Raw genomic sequence first — 26473 nt, 5'->3', positions numbered from 1 at the left:
ATTATGTTGTACACCTGAAACTAATTTAATGTCAACTATACTTCTATTAAAAATTTAAAAATTTAAAATTAAAAAAATAATTTAAAAAAAAGCTCCCAAAGAATACCATAACCATGTTTTATCTTATCCTGTTCCTCCTGAAACTATTCCAAAGCAATAAAAACAGGTATCTCCTATATTTCATATAAGTAGCATTTTTCTCTGGCAGTTAATGAACATATAAAAATTTAAATATAAATTAGAAGGACACAGTAAAATGATGTTAAACCGTTTTAAAATTCACAATCCATTACTGTTATTTAGTTATGTTACACAGCAAAGCAAGAGTGTACGATATATGCCCTCTACCAGCAGATATATTACTGAGTTCAATTTTTTTTCAAACACAAATGTAAACTATCTTTTTTTAAGGGAGGATGTGTCAAAATTACTATAAAATTACAGCTCGGGGGTTGTTAATTGTTTCTAATGATTAGAATTCAATTCTCCAAAATTCTAAATATTGGTTTTACATTAATAATTATGGCCTTCAGAAACGAGTAATAACTGATTTTATTCTTTAAACAAGAAAAAAATATTTTTCCTTAATAAAACTACAATAAATGTATACTAACAAGTATCACACAGTCCAAAGAAGTAAGTTTTCCGAAGTTAGTTTCCTTAGCATTTTTTAAGCAATTCAAGAATTTGTCAATATCCCAAAATTTCCCTTAGCTATTTCATACTTATTTAAAAATGTCACAAACTTAGTCATTAAACACTGATAAACCTATCTACTTAAATTTCAGAATCCCATCTCTATGCAAATGTTTACATTTACTAAAACATTTAATTTAGTAATACTTACCATTCGCCCATAGATTTTAATAGGTAATCCACATTTGTCACAGAAATGAACTGGTGTATCATCCTTTTCACCTAAGATATTTATCTGTTGAAATGATATAATTAAAATTTCCTTTTAAAGCATTTCTAAAAATTATAAATAATTTATGCAATGGACTGTTTAGTATTTATAAAAGTTGTTAGAACAATTAAAGGTTTCTTGGTATAATTCCCATATATTCCACATCATTAGCTGTGCCACTGTTAGCTTTTTTTTCTCTTAGTGTTTATGGTTATTGACCTTACTGAAAATGACTTCAAATTATTTTTGAAAATAGTGGAAACAGGGCATTACTAAACGAATCATTTGAGTGTTCTAAGAAGTGTGATAGCTGTAATAAAAGTTCATACCATTCTTTAAGTATTCTCATTGTTCTAATAAAATATTTAAGATATTTCATTGTTCTAATAAAATTTTTTATTTTTAGTTATACCTGGAAGTCCCAAAAAAGGTGTCCAGGAAATCTTCGCTGATTTCCAAACAGTTCGCCCCCTTTACAGTCATACCGTTCTTCTTCATTATAATCAAATCCTTCTGAGAAAAGAAAGTGTTAAAGATTAACTTTTCAAAGCCTAAATTTCATTTTGGAAGTACATGTACATAGTACCACAGACATGTTCACCGAAAAGCCTATCTGATCCCTTTCAAAGCTCTTCTAAGGACAAGATAATCAACACTAGTTTAAATCGAGTTTAAAATATCAGCCAGAAATTATCTTGGTGACTATCTAGTCCAACTCTCTTATTCACAATTGAGACATACTGTAGTATGGAGACCCATAATAACTCAACACTTTAGTGGTAGAGTCAGGAACAGACCTCAGAACTCTTCACTCCCATTCAAGTGCTCTTATTTTTTTTTTTTTTTAAAGATTTTATTTATTTATTTGACAGAGAGACAGCCAGCGAGAGAGGGAACACAAGCAGGGGGAATGGAGAGGAAGAAGCAGGCTCATAGCGGAGGAGCCCGATGTGGGGCTCGATCCCATAACGCCGGGATCACGCCCTGAGCCGAGGGCAGACGCTTAACCGCTGTGCCACCCAGGCGCCCCAAGTGCTCTTATTAACTTATCAGACTATCTCTAGTATAAAACTTCACTAATTACCATCATCACACTTGTTGCACCAACTTTTAAGATACTGATCACCACTTATTCTAATCTTCCTACAAAAGTGGTACCATGCTGCAAGGGGCTGATTTTATTGCCAAAAGTATACAATGGAAACAAAGAATTCTGCAGGTTTTCTTTTTACAACTTAGTAAATTAGGTATCCTCTCCAGTCTTAAAACTGAGCCCGATTTTAGAAACATATTCATACTTCATTCTTTCAGTTAAAACCTCTCCCTGGTTTATCAACCAAACAGCAGAAGCCATATCATATCTGTTCACAAGTATCCTCCTCCACACTGCATATACCAATAAAGCCATGAAGATCAAACAGGCTCAATTTCTCTGACTCCGATCGTAATCTCCTCATCTTACACAAAAGAACAGAAAACCAATGGATAGTCTGATGGTAATTCTAGGTAGAATCCGATTACCTAAAGTAAAGCTGAGAAGACACACCTATACCTCCAAAATGCCAGGCTTCTCGTGTCTCTTTTCGCCCTAGAACTGGTAAACAGAGTAGCCCAGGCACAGAAGTTTTAACTTCACCCACATGGCTAAATTACAGCACCTGTGTATTGGTAGGCACATGGACATGCACACAAATACGATGATGCAAGAATTTTTCGAAGCTGATATACACACTTCAGTACACTGCTAATTATCTCCAATACAAGTAGAGTTCAAAGAGTGTTCTTATAAAGTTACAAATGAGTAACCACAGACTCTTATATGGCTCATTTACACCTTATAAAAGCTGCTATCATCTAAAACTCAAAATAAGGAAAATCAATTTCTCTTATTTATTTAAAATGCAGAAAATTATTGCACAAAATAATACACAAGGAAATGAGGAGCACATAATCATTTTTCAGAGTTCAACCTGTACTCCTATCCTTAAACTACATATTATATATATTCATATAACTATATCAGCACCCAAAACTCCCTATTTTTGATCAGTGCCTAGGAAAAACACCAATCACTTATTATTTTTTTACCCCAAATAAGTGAATCTAAAGTATTCGAAAATTATCTTCAGCCTCAGTTTGCTCTATTAAGAGAGAGAATGTAACAGCAGTTCCCTCTAGAAAAGGATGTGGGCTTGGGGAGAGGAGAGGGAATGAAGGGATATCTGAGAGGAAAAGGCTAGAAGGGGGTTTTTAGCTTTTTTGCCTTGTTCGGATTATTACAACAAGAATTTATTTGCATATTACTGTGTAGTTTTTAGAAATTATTAAATGAAACCAAAAGACCAAAGAGAGGGCACCCTACATTATGGACAGTGCAGCACCCCTAAGTTGCTACCATTACGATTTATAACATTTGACTTCAAATGCGCTTGTTCAGATGGGGAGAGATACCCTATAATAAAAGGAACCATAATATGAGGTATAATTAAAACATTTTAATTCCAAAAAGAAATACAGACACATTGCTGGAACAGAACAGAAAATCTAGAAACAGACATAAATTGTTTAGACCTTTAATGTATGATAATGATGGGATTCCTATTCGGCACAGAAAAGACAGATCATTCAAGAGGTGGGACAAATAGCTAGCTGTTTTAGAGAAAAAATAAACAGAGCCAAACTCCACTTTATTTTTTTAATAATGAAATATATGTGCATAAATGTTCCAATGCCAGCTAACTTTTCCTGTAAAAGACTAGATAAGTGAATATTTTCAGCTGTGCTGGCCTCTTGTAATTATTCAATTTTGCCATTACAGTGTGAAAGCAGCCATGAATAGTACTTAAATGAATGGGTATGGCTGTGCTCCAGTAAGACTTTATAAAAACTGGGCTGGATTTGGTCCACAGGCCATAGTCTGCTGACCCTGTACTAAAGTAAGATGGGAAAACTATGCTATGCTCATGAAACAGGGGAAAGGCCTTTCTAAGAATTTTATAAAACCCAGAAGTCATAACAGAAAAGACTGGATTAGTAGCTGACTACACAGAATCTTCAAACTTCTCTACAATAAAAATTGTATATATAAAATGCAAAAGATAAATGGTGAATATACACAACATAACACAAAGAGCCGATTTGTACAATAATTTGTAAAGAACTCATAGAAAATCAAGAGAAAGACAACAAAACAGAAAAAAAATGGTTAAAGGATATGAACAGGTAGATCCTAGGCAAAAGAAATGACCAATACTATGAAAAGATATATACACAACCCCACTCATAATTAAAGAAATGTATATCAAAACAAAAATTTTAAAAGGTCAATAGTCCCAACAGTGGTGTGTGGGAATATAAACTGATATATTTTTTTGAAGAGCTATTTGACAATATCCATTAAATTCTAAGTAAAAAAATACCCAAATCATGCAAAGTTTAAATTCGACACCAAGTATACATGCTAAGCTGTATGTACAAAAATATTTACTACAACATTGTTTTTAACAGCAAAAAAATTAGAAAAATTATTAAATTATGGCATATCCATAAAAAAATCTAAACCTGTTTTCTTAAATGAGTACATCTGTACATACTGATAAACAGCAAAATTTCAAATGCATCTTACATGCAAAAAGGGCAGTTATACATTAAAACGTTACTATAAAAAATTATTTTGGTGAAGTATTGTCAAGGTAGAGGAACAAATTTTACTTTTAATATTATGCTCTCTGCAATATTATCTAGGTTTTTTTTTTTTTTAACAACAGGCAGTGTTACTTTCAATAACAAAAGAAAAAGCCAAAAATATTATAAAGGAAGAGAAAAAGTACATGCCAAAACGAGAAGTCAAACAAAAAGACTAAAAAATGAAGACAGTAAGATACAAAAAGATCTTAAGTAAATAAATAAATAAGACCACATGGATAATTTGGTGGAATGAGACACAAAAGAAAGACTTTTGGACTTGTCAGTTTAAACAAATTACCTTCATCACCAGGTGGAGCCTTTGCAGGCATCCTGTTTATAGTCCTTGGAGTTCGAGGTGCAGTTTTGGCTTTGTTCCCTTGTTTGGAGATGAGCTTTATAGGAATTCGTCTTCTAACATCAAGACCACCCAATGATCCAGAACTATTAGTGCCTTGTAACTCATTATCTATGTCGGAAGAAAAAAGTTGTAATTTCTTTTAGTTTTCCTTTTTTTGAAGATTATTCTGCCACAGGTACTAAAGTCACATACCCAACATTATCAAGGGCTAAATATCTGGGCTCCGATTTCAAATATTACGCTATGAAGTTTAAACACTGATTTTCTCTGTACTGGATAAAACCTTAAAGCAATGCTTTTTGAGACACAGAACCCTTTAAAAAGTTGACAAAAGTTATAGAACCTCTCCCTAAAGTAGACAATAAAAATTTTCATGATTCCAGAAGAATTTACAGAAAACATAAAACCCTTCATAAAAAGAACTTCCATCTTTAACTAGAAGAGATTTTTTTAAAAGAAAGAGGAAGAGGAAGAAGGAGGAAAAGAAGGAAAACCATCCCTATTCTCCACCAAGCACACAAAACACTTGTTAAGTCAGTGAAGTGAATCTACATTAGGACAATCAATAAAACAAAACACAAAACTAACACTGACAATGGCAAAATTAAATAAATACTGCATTTGAAAATGAAGTTAGTTTTAAGGAAGGTGATTATTTCCATAAGCGTAAAACGGTTTTTCTCAAAAGTGTTCCAGAATAGCAAAAATTATACCAATTAAGAGCAGAAACATGCGATAATGTATTTGTGCTATAACTTTTCTAGATATATAATGCGAGTGTGTTATTCTAAGCAGCATCTTAATGGAAAATTAGAGTTAGGAGGATGCAAGATTTCTGTGATTAAACTGGAGCTAAACAAGGGACACTTTCTAAGTCCCTGCTTGTTATTAGCTATGAAATAAATTAACTCATTTCTCATGGGTGATAAAAGCATTATTTCATAGAACTGACTCCATCTGAAGGTTAATAGACTCCCTTTTTTTCAAGTCTATGACAAAATATTCTAATACAAAAATAATCACCTTTACCTACTAAAGACACAAAGGGAAATGCCCTAAAATAGGAAATGCAAATAAAATAATTTTTAAAAATAGTAATGTTTTAAATGTGACAAATTATTGAACTGGCCCCGCAGGAGATAGTACAATCAAGATTGATAGGCACACTGTTCACACTATATTCAATAAAGCCAAATTTGGAAGTACTAATGACCTCCAAGCTACTCGGATCACAAACACATGTTAAATTCAATCAATTTGCACTCTTTCTGAACAATATTTATTTAAGTTTTATTTATCTAAGTAATCTCTATACCCTACATGGGGCTCGAACTCACGACCTTGAGATGAAGAGTCACATGCTCTTCTGACAGAGCCAGCCAGATGCCCCTCTTTCTGAACAGTAGTTAGAACAAAATTCAAAATAGGTCCTTAATCATTAATTTAACTATCTTTCAGTCTACTTTCTACTGTTACTTTTACAATAGCTAACCCTCAAAGAAAAAATTCATGGGAAGGGATTACATGGTTAGCTAAAAACTTAAGTTAGGATAAACCCAACCTGGTCAACTTTCAACACTTCACAAAATGTATTAACAAGTTGAATATATTTCATCTGCTTACATTCTAGTTATTTATGTAAAAGTACCTACAAGCAATATAATAGCCAAAGGACAGGCGTGAATCAATTTCTTTTTCTTGCTCAAAAGGTATTCCTGATTTTTCAATAAACTAAAAAAAGCATATTATGTAGACAGATTTAACAGTTCAATGTTGTCCTTCAGATATCAGGGTTAAACAGTTTTACCTAGGGGAATGACCAAAATACCAACACTTCATTACTGTAAATCCTTTTCCCACCACCCTGAACACATGTCACAACAGTTGCTTGCTTAATCTACCACAACTTTTAGGAAGTCCACTGCCTGTTAACACCTTGCCACCTACCTCACAGATGGCAAGCCCATAAACAAAGTACAGCATTTAAGAGTGACTGGGTTTGTCTTTTCTTTTCTTTTTAATTAAAAATCAGAAAATACAGTACAATCTTTTTTTTAATATGCCAACTACAAATATATTAAGCCCATAACCAAAAAAGTCCTTCGATGTTACACAGAAAACGAGAACTAAAGCTATAATTGGCCATTTATTTTTATTTTTTATTTTTTAAAAATTCTCCTTTTAAGTAATCTCTACATCCAATGTGAGGCTTGAATTTACAACCCCAAGATTGAGTCACATGCTCTACCGGCTGAGCCAGCCAGGCACCTCTTTAACTTTTGAGGCCATTTAAGGTGAATCCACTTTTAAAAGGAATAACACTTTTATATTATAGTTTTTTAAAAATATATTCATTTAGAATTTTACCCTGAATTAAAGGAACCAAGAAATATTTTACAAAATTTAGATTTCAGTTACAACTAAGTGCTGATTCTTAGAACGAAGAAAAAATGAATCAAGTGTTAATCGGAATTTCTTGGAATAGTTTTTCCTGGCAAAATTCTTTTAAACACTACAAGATAGTCTTCATTATGTTTGACTTTTCAGCATGATCATGAATTCAGTCATGTTTGGGTATAATATTCAAGGATTCCATCAATTTCCCCAAGAGCCTCTCTTAATCCTTTGACATTAAATTCTTTCTTTTAAGATGCCTACCTAATCATAATGTCTTCAATCAACTGGCATTTCCTCACTTGCCAGTGATTTTATTTGCGCTTCAAATAGTTACCAAATTCATGTTTATAAATTCCATGAAAACTTGAATCTTTTGCAAGGTTTATAATCACAATCAATATACAGCATGTGATCCCATTTCCTGGTATGAAGCAAGGACAATGACTTATAATGAAATTAAAAGAATAGAAAAAGATGCGCCTGACTAGAAAAACATGCGACTCTTGACCTAGGGACCTAGGGGGGCTGTAAGTTCGAGCCCCACAGTTGGGTGTAGAGCTTACTTTAAAAAAAAAAAAAAAGAATAGAAAAGGAGTAGCAGTGATATCTGAGTAGGAACTAATTTTTTAAGTGGTCAGCTCATTTGTGAATATTTTCATGTCAGGATGACTCTTTCCTTTCTTAGGCAACATAGTTAGAGAACTAGGATAATAAAAATACTCCGAGACACACCCAGCCACACTAAAACTTCCTAACATAACATCCTCTAAACTGTGGAAGGGGCTTGACCCCCAATTCTAGTAATAGGCTCTAATGAGAAGTGTTTTGCTAGAGCTGTATGTTTGCTACTCTAACGCCAAGGTCCCGGAGTTTCAATTCTACAAAATTTCCAAATACTAGAGTTCCTTACAGCCTGGTTCTCCACCCTCTTCTCCCCTGTTTTCTCCTTCATTGAGTGAGCTCATCCATCCTCATTCCTTTAAATATTAGCTATATGGTCCTAAGTCTCAAATTTGTATTTTTCAACCCAGATCTTTCCTCTGATCACCTACCTGACATCTCCCCTTATATGTCCCAGTGCACAGTTCATACTTATGAGTCCAAAATCTTGTTCCCAAGTTCCCAGGTCTCACCTTTACCACTTAAAAAAAAAAAAAAGTCTGTTTTCCTCCCAAGTTTTCCCCAACTTAATCACGGGCACTACCTAGCTGCTCAAACCAGAAACCTAGGCATCCCTCCTTTCTCTCACAAAGCTCCTATTTGAGTTCTACCACCAAAATATTGAATCTGCACACTCCCCTTTTCCCTAAACCAAGCCAACTTCACTAAGCTGAGCCTCTCTTCTTGTCTACTGCAATTGCCGTCTAAACTATTTTCTATTATTCTTCCCTCCCTCTCTTCCATGGACAACCTACTGTATTTTTAAAAGAAATTATGTTCCTCCTGTACTCCTGTTCAATGGTTTCACACTTCACTTAAAATAGAATCAAGGCCTTCAAAGTCTTGTAGGATCTGACTCCTGCCTTCTTTTTCAATCTCTTAGGGCTCTTTTCTTCTTCCTAAGCTGCAGCTGACTGACCTCTAAATTTTCCCTCCTCCAAGTCTATTTGCTAGAAATGCTTTCTTCCTGACTAATTCCATGGATGGATTCTTCTCATCCATCAGATCTCAGCTTATAAACACTACCTTTACAGAAAGACCCTCCCTGACCACTCTCTCAGAAGCTTCCTATTAGTCTTTCCCACAGACACTTTCTTTTTTTCAAAGCACTTATCATCATGATCTCTAATGTTTAGGTTTTTCAAAAAACACTTTTCTATCGTGTCTTCCGCAACAGAATGTAATCTCCATGGGGTCAGGGACTCAGTCCGTCTTGTTTACAATTCCATCATTCCGTCTCCAGGCATACAGGTATCTAGCATATATTATGCTGACAAGCACTCACTAAATTCTATACAGAGAGATATATTTTTATGTCTATACGTACAAAATTAAGTAGGTATTTGATGACTGAGAACATCCTAACCAATACTTGATATAAGGAATATCCTTTTTTCCTACTTAGGATATATGGCTGATAGAACTGTACGGAACACTAACTCCAAGTGCACTCATTCAATATCCAAAAACCACAAAAAAGAAAAAGCCAAACACCACATAACGAAGAGCGGAGTCATTCTTACTTGGTGAAAGAGATGAGAATATCTTGAATTTAAGCTCTCCTTTGTAAACGCCCCCAAATGATGAATAAGGACCACGGCCGAAGCGCGGGGCATGCTTTGGGCTCAGGCAGAAAAGCCGCTGAGAGTATGATTCCGAAAACCATATCCGACTCCCTTCTCCCACCTCTAGTCCATGAAGGACCGGAGAGACAATAACGACCAGCAGTGACCACCGCAGCACCCGCCCAAGGCAGACTGAGACAGCAGGAAGTCTCCAACCCACTCCCGCGCATCGACTCCCAGCGTAATGAGGCTTCCCCGACTCTGAGACTGGAATCTACCCGCCAGTCCCCAACACGCAGAGCAGAGCACCAGGGATGAGAAAAAAAGGAGCCAGCGCTCTCTCGTCCCCACGAGGCCCGCGCCGCCCACCGTCGGGGCTGGGAGCTCAACAGAACCAGAGAAGCGGCTGTTGCCGGCACCGAGGCTGTAGGTACCACACCGGACGGTAGGCCGGGAGGCAGCAGGCCCTTGCGGGGCACGGGGAGGGGTCTGTGAGATTTCTTTCTCACCGCCACACCCCAGTGCTGTAGGGCGAGCGTATCCCCTCTCTGTCCGCTGGGCAGCCAGTCCCAGGCCGGCCAAGGGGGCATGGAACCGGGACCCCCACTGCCTCCGCCTCCTTACCAGTGTGATCCATGATTCGGCTCGCAGGGCACAGTGGGAGCGGAAGTCAACCGCGCCGGAGTCGCAGGGAGCGCGTGCGCTCTACCTTCCGGAGCCCGGGAGGCGGAAGTGCGGCCAAGTTGCCGCGGCTTTGGCCTCCCCAGGTTTCCTTGTCTCTTATCCACTACCCAACTCCGGTGAGGGAGTTAGGCATACTTCGAGGAGAGAGTGACAAAGAGGTTACGCGAAGAGCTTCCAGGTCGAGGTTGCTAAGCCTTCTCACGTGCTCCGAGAGAGTAGCCTTTAACTATGGAAAGGAGACTCACAGGAACGGGGGAGGGGGAGAGCAGTAGCAGCCGGAGGAATAAGCTCGCGGCAGGTAAGGCGGCTGCCCGCCTCCGCGGAGCGTTGACTTCTGGGACCTGTAGTGCGCGGGGGCTCCGGAGCCGGCCAGGCCCATTGCGCAGGCTCGTACGTTGGGCTGGCCCCAACTCGGCGGGCGGAGTAACGGTTTGGAATCCCCCGGAGTGCGCGAGCGGCTGTCTCCTCCACCCGGTGCAGGGAAAGTGTAAACACGCGCGCTCCGGAAGGCGTCCTCCAGTGGGAGGTTGCCCAGGGGATGGCTGAGCTGGGAGAGAAGAGAAAGGCTCTGTGCTTATTGTCTAAATTTTGCTTTGTCCTGACGAGCTCTGCAGACGCATGCAGAGCCGACTTGGTATATACCCCTTTTCCCATCGCTTAAGTTTCTAGCAGTTGAAACACAGAACGCTTGACTAGCACTTGTTTTTTAGAGCTGGGAGCGCCCTGGCCGCCTAAGGGTGCAGGGGACCAGCAGCTGACCCTCCGGCGGGGGACACCGGCAGGAAAGTGCGGAGCTGAGCCCGAGCCGGGGATGCACGCGCAGGGAGGCGGCGAGAGCGGCGGGGCTGCCCGGAAGGGAGACGGTGAAAAGGAAAGGCCTAAAATGAGGAAGAGAGAGTTAGCGCAACAAGCAGTACCTAGTTCCAGTTCTTGGTCCCCGGGGGTTGTGGTTGCGGCTGCCTTCATCGTCCTCAGCCAAAACAAAGGAAAGTGCCACAGAGTGGTTCCTGGGGACTTTTCAGTGCGGTCTCCACCTCGCCGACTTGGCTCATTTGTCCACTCCCTTCTCCAACCCTTTACACTTGGTGCTTTCGCATGAGTAGAAAGGAGCACAATTAGGAGAAAACACGAGCTTGGGAGCCGAGGGATTTGGGTTCTATTCCTGTCGTCCCTTGGTGACGACATCATTACCTTGGGTTGTTCACGCTTTCAGTGCCAGAGTTCCTGGATCAATAGAAGATGATTATTTTATTGCCCTCCTAATAGAAATGTTTTCGCGGTACTGAATTCTGGATAAAGGGTGTTCAGCGGTATGTTGTATGTATAGTTATGCAGTAACAGCTTTGAGTCATAAAGATCAGAACTGTTAAGTGTTCTGTGGTATCTGGTGAATGTTTTACTGGGGTCTTTAAAAAGACTTCCCCGCTATATCTGAAGCCTTATAAGCAAGTGTTTAGGTACAGTTACAACTAAGGATAGTTGTGAATCAGAGTTACCCCTGCTTTTGTTGAAATGTACATTTCTGTGTCAACAAGTGGTTTCCAAGGTGCTTTCAATTGCTGGATTTATTTTTTGTTTTGGAGGTTGGAGGAAGTTTAACCATACCTTCCCAGCTCTGTAAATACACTGCTAATGTGATCAGGCATTTTTCACCCATTTGAGGTACAGAAGGAGGTAGTTTTCACCTAGGAAGTGCTCTTTTTAATTTTTTTTCCCTCTCCTCCTATTTACCTCTCAACCATACTTCAGACTAATGCAAATCCAGGTTCATAATGGTATCATTAGCCTCTGCTGATGCTCATATTTAAAGAATTAGAATAAAAAAGAGCCTTCAGACTATATTTTACATAATTTAGTCTGTAAATCAGAAGTTGTGTCAGCATTTTACGGTGCATAAAATTATGAAAATTTACTGAGGGAGCACTCACTTATTTTAGATTTCCTGTTGATAAAATGTTAGACGAACATTTGTTGAATTATTTGTTTGACATCTGTTGCTTTCATGCACTGCTTGTAGCATCTGTGCTCTGTATTCATTTCCCCTTTAGTTGTAGTTGCCTCACTTTATCAGGGCGGTACCAGTGTGACAAATTAATCTCTTTACCTAAACTGATAAGTGAAATTGTACATAGACTTTTATTTGATTACTGCCCTCTGGTATCCATTGTTGGTGACCTCTGTGCTATAATCACAATTTATTAAAAGTTGACATTCTTAGTATGCTCTACATGCTTTCTATGTAATAATCGATTATTATTGATATTATATTTAAACAACTTTTATAAAATGGAAAAATAAAATAAAATTAGCAGCATGATTTAAAACAACAAAAAGTCGACATTCATATTTATTTTATAGCTTGATGCTGTCCTAAGGTTTATAAAAACAAAACATCATAGTAATGGGTGATCTAAAGAACTGAGGTGCATATTTTCATCTTACTGACAGACCATCTGCTGGCCCATGAATTATAAGCTAATGTTTTAATAACCTTCCATTCACGTAGCACTGTTTACACTAAGAGAAAAATAGGGTGGGTATCAGAGAGCTTGTTTGGCTTGTACTGTTGGTCCATGTTTGGGAATACTGAAAAATAGGGTATGATTGAACAGAACCTTGAAAAGTAGGATTCTAGAGTAATAGTTAAGAAAGAGCACATAGGGGTACCTGGCTAGCTCAGTTGGTGGAGCATGTGACTCTTGATCTCAAGGTCATGAGTTCAAGTCCCACATATGGCGTGGCATTCACGTAAAAAATTTTTTTAATTACAAAAAAAGTACATAAACAAAACCTAGCATGATATATTAATCATATAAACAACATAGTTCAGCAAGATATATTTTTTTTAAATGAGCAGAACTTCAGTTCGGGGGCGGGGGAAGGGAATCAATACTATTACCTATAAGAGAAGAACAGTTGACCGGGGCGCCTGGCTGGCTCGGTTGGTGGAGTGAGCAACTCTTAAGCTTGGGGTTATTAAATTTGAGACCCATGTTGGGTGTAGAGATTACTTACAAATAAAATCTTTTTAAAAAACAGAGAACAGTTGACCAGGAAGCCAGAAATCGCTGTGAGGTCCAAATGCTAGTTAGTTAGTATGAATAAACTGTTAGTAGGAGAAGAACTGATCAGAATAGTGTCCACTATATATTAAAAAGTTTGATAAGTAGGGGCACCTGGCTCAGTCGGTTAAGTATCAAACTCTTGGTTTCAGCTCAGGTCACGAGATCAAGCCCTGTGTCCAGCTCTGTGCTTAGCGCGGAGTCCGCTTGGGATTCTCTCTCCCTCACTCTCTGCTCTTCCCCCTGGTGTGCACACGCACACATTCTCTCAAATATATCTGTAAGGAAAAAAGTTTAAGTAGAAGTAGATGGGAAAGGCAGTAGAATATAGTGATTAGGTAGATGAACTTGAGAGTTAAAGACTGGGGGTTCCAAGCCCAGTGCTGTCATTTCCCAGCTGTGAGACTTTAGGCAGATGACCTAATCTTTGTGGCTGACTCCCTTCCTTTGTAGAATGGGGATAACAATAGTACCTGTCTTTGGAGTTGTGAGAATTAAATGTTTTTATCAATCTAAAGTGTTTAGTACCCTCTGGCACACAGTAAGCCCTCATAAAAGGGTAGTTCTTATAACCAGGGTAATTAATATTGTCATTGCTTCTTTTTTTTTTTAAGGTTTTATTTATTTTTTTGACAGAGATAGAGACAGCCAGCGAGAGAGGGAACACAAGCAGGGGGAGTGGGAGAGGAAGAAGCAGGCTCCCAGCAGAGGAGCCTGATGTGGAACTTGATCCCAGGACTCTGGGATCGCACCCTAGGCCAAAGGCAGATGCTTAACAACTGAGCCACCCAGGGGCCCCTATTGTCATTGCTTCTTAAGGAGATAGTTAGGATTAAATGAGATAATACTTAGGATAGCAGCTGGCACATCTTTAAATGAATATTAAATGTTAGCTATGATTTTATTATTACCTATAAAAAATGGATTGGAGATAGGTTTTGAAGATAGGGTCAGTAGGGCTGATTTGAACCCATTAGCATACTGACACAGAAAGCGAAACTGATGTTTAGCTAAGATTCTGACTTCTCTGTATTGGAATCAGTTGAGAGATCTGCCCCTCAAACTGGGTTAGTAGCCAGCCTTAACTCTAGCCCCACACAGTCCCAGTTTCCTCCTCTCCCTACCAGCTCTTGAAACTGAGCCCTAACACATTACCACAGCCAAGCCTTATCAAGTATGGCAGCCAGCTTTCCAAACACTGTCAAAAACTGGGCAAGAGACAATTTCAGGGAATAAGAAGAAAGTAAAGACTCGAAGGACTGAATATTGCTGATTGAAGGCATTCCCCCACTGTCATCCTTTGAGTCCTGGAAATATACATAACCAATTGGATGGGAGGACTTCTAGAGAGGTCCTGCAGCCTCTCTACTCTTCTGAGAAGGCAGACTTTGCACTGGGTAATCGTTGAGCTGGATAGGCCTACTCCTCGCTCCAGAGCCTCTGCTAAGAGATAATTGCCTAGTTTTTTCTCTCAACATTTCTACTAAGCTCACTCTTGAAAGAATTCGTAGGATATTACACTGCTTGATAGCTACGCCATGTTTGTTAGCAAGCAGCCAGTGATATTGTTCCCTAGACCTGAGAAAGCCTTCATCCAAGGGCTCCCTGACCCTAAGCCCAGCTGCTACTTCATGCCAGTTAGAAAGGGCTTTCACGCTTCCCTGGTATACATGGTTTGTAAATAGGCCCTATTACTGCTTAAAAAAATGTCTATCATTATCAGAAATATATTTTAGGGGCGCCTGGGTGGCACAGCGGTTAAGCGTCTGCCTTCGGCTCAGGGCGTGATCCCGGCGTTCTGGGACCGAGCCCCACATCAGGCTCCTCCACTATGAGCCTGCTTCTTCCTCTCCCACTCCCCCTGCTTGTGTTCCCTCTCTCGCTGGCTGTCTCTATCCTGTCGAATAAATAAATAAAATCTTTAAAAATATATATATTTTTTACATCATAGCCCAGTACATAACACAAACCCACATACAGATCACACATGTGTCATAAAACTATGTTTACCCTTTACGCAATTCCCTCTGCTGTTTCTTTTCTCTCTGTCCCTTTAAAACGAATTGCTGGTTATGACTCACTAATGAGTTGGAACTTAAGTTTGAAAACCACTGCTTTATATCCCCCATGGGTGTTTTGAAGAATTTATACTATTCTAGAAATGTCTGAGAGGAAGGATAAATCTTAACACCAGGAGGACTTAATTCTTGTGTGGCTGTGCAAAAGGGGTGATGAGGAAGAAGATAGATATCTAAGACCAAAGAATGCCAGGAAACTCAACAGCAAGGCTACTAGAAGTTTCTTTCCTGTAATTGGTAATAGCTACCTCCTCAGAACTGGGTCTCCAAATGAACAAAAACAATTTTTTGGCAGTAGATTGAACACCCACTTATACCTCAGTTGAGGAAAATGCTGGGCTTAGATTTGGAATTCTCCCTCCTACCTTAAACCTACCTACCCATCAAGGCACTTGCTCATGGGCCACTCTTTCCATCAAGCCTTCTCTGATTCATTCTAGCAACAGGTAATATATATAGTAGAGAAAGACAATGAGCTTTGGAATCAGGAGAGTTGCGTTCCAATCTCATCTCTCCCTGTGTTATTTTGGACAGTTACTGAAGCTTAATATCTGTATCAGGGAAATTAGGATAATGATCATTTTTTCTTGCAGAATTATTCTGAAGATGAAAGGAGGTGACATCTATGAAGGCTCCTTATTACTTGCCAATACCAGGCCTTCTATAAGTGTTCATTTCCTTCATTCCTCTTGGTAATTACTGTCTCTTCAAAACATCCAGGTGCTGCGTTTCTCGTAAGGCCTGACTCTCTACTTCACATTCTATCAGCCGGTTTGTTTTACCTACCCTACAGGACCAGCCCCTTGAGGACAGGGTCCATTGGCCATTTATATTCGTATAATACACGCTATGTAGCGGAAGGGGCTCACAAAATATTTGTTGGCTTACTGAAGAATATCATCAAAAATAACATGGCCCTGGGAAAATAGAAAGACGCATTTAAAACTTCTGCCCACAAATGTGGCAAACAACTAAACAAAAGCTTCCAACATAAAATAATTATGGTAGGAGGGCACCGACCACTAGGATTGTAAAGAATTCATGACAGTTCATCACACCAACATTCAGAGTTCGTGCAATAAAATAAGCAGAGAACATATGATGCCTGAAGACAGTAGCCCAGGTCTTCAGACCCAAAGAAACTCGAACAGCTCTACATGGCTGAGCTTCTCTTTGAGTGAGAAAAAAACTATGTGTAAGAGTGTGTTTATACATATCTACATATACAGCAATGTAATCCAGCCCATTAGCAGGGAAATTCTAATTTAAAACTTAAGAAAGTGAATAATTTTGGGAAATAATGTATTCAACCAGTGTTTATTTGTGCCATACACTCTTCTTGTTGCTTGAATATATCTGTGAACAAAGCAAGTAACCCGCATTGGCTGTGTGAAACTTGCTTTCTAGTGAAATAGAGCTGGTTTAAATATGTAACTTTACTAGTACTGGGTAACTGTGGAAATGGTGTTTTCTAGAATGTGAATGTTATAAACCTGAACAAAATAAACATAACTAAACAATTGTGAAGAGGTCGCAGAAAGCATGTGAGTACTCGTTTTTCATGAATTGTCTGCTTTTACTTCTAAAATTGAAAAGCAGTTAAAAATATTAAGCGTAACAATTCCAACTTCTGAGAGGTTTTCATAATTTCTTTTCTTAACCTAGAAAGAGCTTTTGGAGCATAACACCCCTCGTGTTAAAGGAAAAGTTTTCTACTTCATGTCCTTTTGTTGAATTAAATTCAAGTAAAAGTCATTGAAAGTAGAATATTTTCATTAAAAATAGCATCTATCATAGAGCAGTCAGGATCTAACCAGAAACTGCTTCAGGTATTTTCAGTGAGGGGAATTTGGTGCAAGGAATTGATTATACAGGTAATGGAAAAGCTGAGAAGCCAGATATGACCAATGAGATAACCCGGTGATTAATGTAAGAGCCAGAAGCCACTGAGCCCATAGGCTGAAGGGACAAAGGGAAAAAGCAGCTGAATCTGGTGGGGGTGGGGCAGAAAAACAGAACTGTTGTCAAGAACATACCACTCCCCTCTCCCTTTCTTGTGCCCTCTAGTGTCCCAACAGTCTTCCATTAATGACCAGCCGGATATCAGCCAACACAGGAGCCTGGGATATGCAGCTTGTTGGGATCAAAACCCGAGCAATACTGATGGAGCAGAGGTAGGGCAACAAATGGGCACACAGGCCTTGCATCGAATATAGAGTACCATATTATTATTTTTTAGTATTTATTTATTTGATAGAGAGAGAGAGCACAAGTTGGGGGGAACAGCAGAGGGAGAGGGAGAAGCAGATTCCCCGCTGAGCAGGGAGCCCAATGTGGGGCTTGGTCCCAGGACCCCGGGATCATGACCTGAGCTAAAGGCCAACACTTAACCTAGGGAGCCACCCGGGTGCCCCAAGAGTACCAGATTATTTTTATAAAAGTATTGCTGCCTATCTCTCCAAATAGATGTATAAATAGCTGCATATGCTGTTTACCTAGTATTAATAATAGTTATTTATGGATAGACTGATTTTGAGTGATTCTTGCAACTTTATATTTTTCTGTACTGTTTGAGGATTTTTTTTTAGTTGGATTTTTAAAAATTTTCACCCACATATTTTGATGAGCTGAACCATCAATGAACATCAGTTTTAAATTATGGTAAATTTAGGCAGAGTTCTAGAATTGTGAACATATAGTGTTTTCTAATACTATTACCATGTAACAATATGTTAATCTCTACAACAGATAAGCTTTCTCATTCCACTCAGGTAAGAAGTTAAATTAAACCTGAGGCCAGGGGCGCCTGGGTGGCACAGCGGTTGGGCGTCTGCCTTCGGCTCAGGGCGTGATCCCGGCCTTATGGGATCGAGCCCCACATCAGGCTCTTCCACTATGAGCCTGCTTCTTCCTCTCCCACTCCCCCTGCTTGTGTTCCCTCTCTCGCTGGCTGTCTCTATCTCTGTCGAATAAATAAATAAAATCTTTAAAAAATAAAAATAAACCTGAGGCCAGTTAATTACGCATTGTATTTTTGTAACGGCATTTCCCCCATTTCATCGGTAAACATTTTTGTGTATCTCAAAGAGTTAATATGGTCACAATATCGTTATCACATTGCCTCTTCAAAAAGTCAATGTCATGGGGGGGAAATGTGTAGGAGGACTTTTCTCCATTAATAAGACTGAAGAGCTATACCAACTAAATGAAATGCTTAAAGTTTCATTTGATCCAAACTCAGAGGGAAACAACTATAAAGATATTGCAGAAAGGTCAGTATGAATTGGCTAAAAGGTGATAATATGAGGGAACTATTTTCTTAAAGTAATAATGATATTTTGGTTAGGAGAGGCATGCTGACAGGGGTAGAAGATCTTGATGTCCACGAGATACTTCGAACAACAAGTCGATAGCTAGATAGGCATACAGACACGTGGGGAAGGCAAATACGGCGATTCATGAATCTAGGCAGTGGTGTACTGCCATGTGAGCACACAGTGAGAAGAAAGCCAGAAGGGAGCTCTCACCAGAGCCTGACACCCTGTTCTCAGACCGCTAGCTTCCAGGATGGTGAGGAAATACATTTCTGCTGTGTAAGCACCCAGTCTACCGTATTCTGTTATGGCAGCCCGAGCTGACTCATACAGATTTTGTTATCAGGAAGTGGGTGCTGCTATATCCAATACCCAAATATGTGGAAGTAGGTTTGGGAGAACTTTGAGGTGCACACGAGGCATATGGACATTAAGGGTGATTCTGGTGAGGTCGCAGACATATGCACACGTTATCAGAGGAGTAGGTTTACTGGAGGAAAGGCGATCCTTATTGTAAGGTGACAGTTTGGCTAGATTGTGTTTTAGTGTTTCGTGGAAGGTAGAACTTGCAAGTGACGACATTGGATACTTAGCTTAGATTTCCAAGCAACTAAGAGAAGAGCAGCTTAGTGCCTCCTGACTGCTCATAGTGAAAGGCAAAATGAGAGAGATGAAGAAAGAATGAAGCAAGAAGGAACCAGAATGTGAAGATTTGAGAAAGTCTCAGCCTATCCATGTTGCATAAAATGAGAACGCTTGTTTTGAAGAGAACACACCAAAGGTGGGGCTCAGCAGTATCCGACAGAGATCACGGGGGCAGCAACTTGCAGACTTCATCAGCCATCCCAACAGAAGCCAGACGTAGAGGTGGGATTGTACCAACAGAGTCACTGCGGGTGTGAACTGAAGGGGACAGAGAAGACGAGAGGCTGTTGGACGCCTTGGATCCTACAGGATGAGACCATGGAGCTATTGGGCCGTGGGTGTGTACGCGATCCTTCAGGAAAAGGGAAAAAGGACTGCACAGGTGATTTCAGAGATCAGCAAGGCTGCCACTCCCACCACAGGCCCCAAGTACACCGGTGAGGCTGCCTCCACTTCGGTTTCCAAGAGCAGGACTGCTCGGCAGAGCTGCAAACACGGCGCCCCCACAGAGAGCCACAGGGGCAGGGCTGCTCTACCACATGGGGGTGAGGTGACACCGCCACCTCAGTGGGCCTGGAGGACAGAGCAGTGAACCAAAGCGGTTTATTGTCCGACCTCAAAAGCTAATGGAATTTACCTTGCTAAGTTCTGGACTTGCTTGGAACCCATCACCCCTTCCTTCTTTCCTGTTTCTCCCTTTAGAAATGGCCTTGTCTATCCTATGCCTGTCTCACCGCTGTATGTTGAAAACACATAACTTGTCTGGTTTCACAGGTTCACAGCCAGAGAGGAATTTTACCTCAGGATGGAGCCTATCTCACCCGCACCTGATCTAGATGATACCTAGCTGAGACTTTGGGCTTTAGACTTCCGAGTTGATGGAATGAGGTAAGACTGCAGAGTCGCTGGCATGGAATGAATGTGCTTTGCATGCGATAAAGAAGTGAATTTGGGTCGTCCAGTGGCCGAATGTTATGGACTGAATATCTGTGCCCTCCCCAAATTCATATATTGAAAGTCCTATCCTCCAATGTGATGATGTTTGGAGGTGGGGCCCCTAAAAGGCAGTAAGGATTAGATTGACATCCTGAGGGTAGGACCCTTGTGATAGGATTAGTACCCTTAGATGCCAGAGAACTTGCTTTCTCGTCTCGTACATGCACCCAGGAAAGGCTCCATGAGCCAGAAAGAGAGCTCTCGCCAGAACCTGACCTCCCTGGCACCCAGACCTCGGACTTGCAGCTTCCAGAACTGTGAGGAAACACATTTCTGCTGTGTAAGCCACTCCGTCTGTGGTGTTTTGTTACGGCAGTCCCAGCTGACTAAGACATCTGGGAATGACTTAATTTTCCCGAGTTACATAGAAAAGCCCTGACAGCACCCAGGGTCTACTCCACAGGAAAAAAAAAAGGCCCTCTTGTGCATTGAACTTCTCACAGAGACGCTGGAGAGGGATACACTCTCCCTTTGTCAGGAATAAAGACTCCAGATTGCCAGAAAAGAGTCTGAGCTTTCTAACTGGATGTGTGCAGAGGGAGAGTAATCGTCTTCAGCGATCCCACTTACTGTGAGTATTTGCTTATCTCTCACAAAGAAAGACAATGAAATGTGCAGGCCTGGCCCGCCTGCATTGTGGACACCAGAGGACTTTAGGACACAGAGGAATGAACCTTGTCTGCCCAGTGTCCAGGGCAGGACGTTTCTTTGGCCCCTTCTTAATGCCTCAGGGGACAACTGAGCTGCTTCCTCGGAACCTGTTCGTACAGAAGTCGTCTTCGGCCACCCCTAGCTGCTAAACCACACCTTCCAATATATAAGCACATTGTACTGAGTTCTTTCATTAACAGAATTTACTCAGTCGTTTGGCTGGGTAGCTAAAGGGCTTGGACTCTAGAATTGTTGCCCTGCCATTTACTTCCTGAGAGACAACTCTCCAGCTTTCCTTGTCTCAGTGTGCCTGTTTTGCACAATGGGGATAGTGATTCCCACCGCTCAGTATTGTTTTGGAGATTAAATTAGCCAACGAATTTAAATAGATCAGCATCACATGTAACACAGCGTAACAGTAACTTCCTGAGTTTCAGCCACCTTCATCTCCATCACTGCCTTTGCAGGGTAGATAAAAACCCTAGACAGCAAGCGCTTTAGGAGACGATGTCCACCAGGTGGCACCAGCCACAGGTAAATAAAATCTCCCACATTCGCTGTATTTCTTCTTAAGTTTGGAGGTTACATGATGAGGCAGAAATAATACTGCAGTGGTGATAAGGCACTGTGCATACGTAGATATCAATACAAGTTTGCCCCAAAACTAAGCTTTTGAGTCATCATAATATCCTAAAGCGATCGTCTAAAACAGTTACAAGTCAGACATGTTCTGGTTTGCTTCCCAGACCCGAGGAGATTGGGATGCTGGGGATTCACAGAAACTTTGGGAAAAACCTCCTGTTCTGTTTCCAAGAGTGGTGGTGTGATGCTTGAATAACAACTGGGGCTTTTGTAGACATCTGTTCCTCCAGCTTTCGTTCTGCTGAACTGGGTATGATTGCAAAAGGGCTCTGCTAAAGACCAGAGATCTCCTTGCACTGTGGGAGGAAACTTCTGGAAGGACAGAGGGGGGAACGGACAGTTGATGTAGGGACAAACTTGGAAGTGCAGAAGAGTTCAAATAGGGTTTTCAGCAAGTTTTTCTTTGTGATAAGGAATATCGACAGTGCTTTTGCAATTAGATAAGCTTTTCTGACATCTGAGAAAATGATCTCAAGGTAGAGCAAGAACAGAATGGCCTGGGCATTTGGGTTACAACACTTTTTACTTTTCTTTCTTGTCATTCCCTTTGTTGTCTCCAAGCCTTCACATACAGTCTTGTTTCAGATATCTTAGTTATATGTTTGGGAATTAAGGGAGAGGTTTGTGTCCATCTTTGGGCTGAATAATTACACCAATTGGAACAGGCTTTCAGAAGTAGGGTGATAGGGTTTGTGAAATGTGCCGACACTCCATGGGAATCCTCACTAATACTTAGGGAAATCAGATAAAAGTCTGGAATTCCTAGTTTCATAAGATGGAAGGTTTTGCCATCTGGGTATCAAAGAGCAGGACAATCCCAGACAACTGGCCATGGTCACACGATAAGCCAGCTGAAGGCCCAGAGGCTGCAGGCCGATCCAGAGCAGGGAGGGGGTGACAGACAAAGCCCAACAGGGCAGAAGTAAAGAGGATCTGTAAACAAACGGGGAACAGAATTGGATAAGAGGAAAAATTGAAAAGAGTAGTTTGGGAAGTGATGTTTCTGCACTTCATGCTTAGAAAGAAAATAAAGGCCATTGGCAGGCCCACCCCTTCGGCTTCCTGACCTCTACCCCATCCTGGCCTTACTTCCTTTGTATGGGGGGGAGGGAACTCCGGGTTCTGTGAGTGCCCAATCTCCTCCTGTCCACATACCACCCGCTCTCCTTTCTCATTCCATCTTTGGTTCTTTCTCTACTGGCTCTGTTCTCCACACACACAAAGAATGTTGAAGTCTCTACCTTTTAAAGCAAAACAAAACTGTTCATTTTGCATCTCAGGTTCACTGTCTTGTTCTTTCTTCCCTTTGCCGCCAGCTTCTGGAAAGAGCAGTCTCCCCAGCCCCACTCCTCGCTTCCCATGCTCTTCCCTCCTTGCAATCCGGCCATTTTACCAACACCTGACTGCAAACACTCCCACTGAGGTTACCGGTGAAGCTCACGTCCAAATCATTGGGTGGTTTTCAGCCCGAATCTAAATAAGCTGTCGGCAACATTTGCAACTTTATTTATTGTATAAGTAATGAAGTCAGGTATGTTATATAATTATTTCTATCAGCTTATGTAAAATTATTCTGTAATTACTGAGCACCTGCTATTTCGCTGGCACGGTTCTAGGCCCTGCAATGTAGAGGTGGACGAGATCCTGTCTCAAGGCTGTAGCCAGGTCATAGCATCGAGTTCTCTGTCCCGGGGCCACGTCAGGGGCATGGTGAGCCCCACGACTTTGGCTGATGAGACAGCAAGCCCTCATAAAGGTGCCAACCTTTGACTCACCTCCCTGCCTGCCTCGCAGTCGGAATTTCAGTCTGCCTGCCCCAAGGTTTTCGTCATAGTGTTCACGACTCTCCTGTCAACACACTATCTGAGAGTTGCTGAAAATGTGATACTTTCAGAGGAAATAACCACGGCATATGCTCCCCAATCCTCATCTCCTCTACCAACTAAGCTTTCCTTATATCTTCTTGTAGCCTGCTTTATGTGGGGTCATGGGGTCACACCCCCAGTATACAAGTAAACGATAATTAGAATTGTAAATGTTGTATCGCTTCTTGGCCTTTTGCCCAAGGTCAAGTGTAGAACTGTAAGTGACTCGAGGGAAACCGAGCAGGGCAATGTGACCTAAAGCACTACCACGATCTGAATGTTCATGTTCCCCCCAAATTCATATGTTGAAATCCTAACCCCCAAGATAATGGTATGAGGAGATGGGGCCTTGAGAGGTGATCAGGTCTGAGGACAGAGCCCTCGTGAATAGTAAGATTAGTCCTCTTGTAAAAGAGACCCCACAGAGACCCCCTGCCCCTTCCACCCCGTAAAAGACACAGTGACGTCACTAGAGCATGTTAAGTGCTGATAGATCTGACTCAGTGCAGAGACAGGAATTGAGAGGCAGAAGGAGCCGGGATCTGTCATACAGGCGGGGGAGTTTGCTTGGACAAGAGTAGAAACAGACCTATCTTTCAAAGCTCTTCCCCCTGGTTGTAACAACATCACTCTGGACTCTCCCCTTCTTCTGTGATCGTTCCTTCTCAGTCTCCTTTTCAGACCCCTTTTTGATTGTGGTTGTCAGCAGGGTTCTGTCCACAACCGTTTCTGAATTCTGATGTTCCTTAGACCATCTTATTCCCAACCACACAGGCCATCGGCCACTCGCCTAGACTTCACCCTTTCGGGCCCTAATGTAGATATATACTTTTTAATCTCCCAAATTCTATCTCTAGCCCAGCCCTGTCCTCTGACCTCCTCATTTAGCTGCTTATTTGACACCTCCACTTGTCTAGAGGCTTCTTGAATTTAATGTATCCAAAATTGGGATTCTTGGGCGCCCCCCCAGGCACACGCGCACGCGCGCGCGCACACACACACACACACACACACACACACACAAACTAACGGTGGAGAGAGGAGTGCTCATTGATAGCCCACATTTCAACTCTCTTCATAACCTGTACCCCATTCTTTTTTTTTTAAGTAGTCTCTACACCCAGCATGGGGCTCAGACGTAACCACCGTGACATCAAGAGTCACACGCTCCACTGACTGAGCCAACCAGGCGCCCTCTTCTTTTTAATGTACCCCATTGTTTGATACACACTTTGGAAGTTTTTTCATTCTTACTTAAGTATCATAGTGACATCACTGGAGCTTTACCAATACTTCCAGCCCTCCTTCCTTTCCTAGACATTTGGGAGAATTATGTTTATCCATCTCCTTGCAGTTAGACTTGGTGAAGGCAGTTACTGCAGACACGGAAATGTGAGGGGAAGTTACACATATTGCATCTGCCTGGAAATATTGAGGAACAGGTGCACAATTCTCTTTGCTGTCTCCCTCCCCTCCTTTCTTTGTCCCAAAGTTATCATGTGTTGAGATGCAGATTCTTAAGATCAAAGCAGCCTGGAATGCCGAGCCATCACGTGCAGGAAAATTGCCCAGAGAGGCATTTAGCCTTGTAGCTAACTTGGAGCGAGGAAAAAGAAAAAAGAAAAACACTGTTGTATAAGTCACTGAGGTTTTTGCTGTTTTATAGTTCTGAGGTGTGTGCGTGTTGTGTGTATATCTGCGGTTACTGCGGTGTAACTGAACCTATCCTGATGATAGAAATGCAATGCAAATGCATATTTAAGACCCATCTCTTCCAGCCTCTACTTCCACCTAGCTGACTACCCCTAAGCCGCTCCTAAGTAGAAATTCTGGAACTGTCCATGCCCCCAAAACCGTCCCTCTTCACTTCTCCCCAATTTCACTTATCATCACTATCCACTTAGTTGCTCAATCCTGAATTCAGAAACAGGGATTATCTTAATGCCTCCCCCTTCCTCACTCTCACAGTCTGATCACCGAGTTTCCCGAAGTATGTCTCAGATTTGCCCTGGACATCTGCAGCAGCCGCTTCCTGTTCCTGCTTCCAGTCTTGGGATATATAGGATACCTCCAAGGTCAGAACTTAATTAAGGGTCCATAGTAAAACTTCTGCCTCCCACCCTGTCCCCCAGCCACCTCGTTCCTTGGCCTGTAGGCAACCAAAGTGACCAGATCCTCAGGTATTCCTTCAGAGCTAGCTGCACGCAGAAACCAACAAGTCTGTGTATCTGTCAAAATTCCAGAACGGGGCGCCTGAGTGGCTCAGTCGTTAAGCGTCTGCCTTCGGCCCAGGGCGTAATCCCAGGGTCCTGGGATTGAGCCCCATATTGGGCTCCCTGCTCCGCTGGGAGCCTGCTTCTTCCTCTCCCACTCCCCCTGCTTGTGTTCCCTCTCTCGCTGGCTGTCTCTCTCTCTGTCAAATGAATAAATAAAATCTTAAAAAAAAAAAAATTCCAGAAACACAAAACTGACCACCCCCCAGTTGAAAGCCTTTCAGTGCCTTTCTAGTACAGATTCTGGAGTGTTTAGGACCCTACCTCAGCCTGCTGATCTCTCAATTCCAGATAACCCCCTTCTCTGTTGAAATCGTTCCCGCCTCTGGGCTCTTCCCTATGCCGTTCCCTCTGCTTGGACAGTTTCCCTACAGATCTGTGCATGCTAATTCTTTCCTTAAATATTACCTCCTCAGGGAGGGTGCACAGCCTTCCCACCCCCGTTTTCCTCTATCCCAGTCTGCCCTCTACTTGTCGCCTTTAAGCCTCTTCAAATAGTCGTCATATAGTTACTGAATATTTAGCTGTTTATTAGACTCGAAGTTCCATGAGAATAGAGGTTGTGTCTGTTCTGTTTGGTTTACCACATACTATACACCCAGCTTCTAGTTCTGTGCCTATCACAACATAGGTGCACAGGGAAGGAAGGAAGGAAGGAAGGAAGGAAGGAAGGAAGGAAGGAAGGAAGG

General features: G+C 41.3%; 1 protein-coding gene and 1 long non-coding RNA gene across 6 annotated transcripts in view; one reads left to right on the top strand and one right to left on the bottom strand.

Moving 5' to 3' along the window:
- CBLL1 (Cbl proto-oncogene like 1) overlaps positions 1–10325 on the bottom strand; it is an 18637-nt gene extending 8312 nt beyond the window's left edge. Inside the window, exons 1-4 of one of the 5 annotated variants that reach the window (XM_008703523.2) lie at positions 10199–10325; positions 4893–5060; positions 1320–1420; positions 848–931 (exon numbers count right to left, since the gene is read on the bottom strand). In XM_008703523.2, coding sequence (XP_008701745.1) covers positions 848–931; positions 1320–1420; positions 4893–5060; positions 10199–10211 — 366 coding nt within the window. In that variant the 5' untranslated portion in view covers positions 10212–10325. Of the gene's footprint in view, positions 1–847; positions 932–1319; positions 1421–4892; positions 5061–9532; positions 9658–10198 lie in introns of those variants that run through there. The other 4 variants (XM_008703524.2, XM_008703526.2, XM_040644394.1 and 1 more) reach the window with 4 other exon arrangements.
- LOC103674622 overlaps positions 9861–26473 on the top strand; it is a 27639-nt gene continuing 11026 nt past the window's right edge. Inside the window, exons 1-3 of the long non-coding RNA XR_005838632.1 lie at positions 9861–10000; positions 17466–17572; positions 20132–20245. This is a non-coding gene — a long non-coding RNA (uncharacterized LOC103674622). The remainder of the gene's footprint in view (positions 10001–17465; positions 17573–20131; positions 20246–26473) is intronic.

The sequence above is a fragment of the Ursus maritimus genome, unplaced genomic scaffold (assembly GCF_017311325.1).
Source record: "Ursus maritimus isolate PB19 unplaced genomic scaffold, ASM1731132v1 scaffold_3, whole genome shotgun sequence".
In the NCBI taxonomy this organism is placed as follows: domain Eukaryota; kingdom Metazoa; phylum Chordata; class Mammalia; order Carnivora; family Ursidae; genus Ursus; species Ursus maritimus.
The sequence above is the reverse complement of the archived record's forward strand: the minus strand, read 5'-3'. Positions and strand labels throughout refer to the sequence as shown.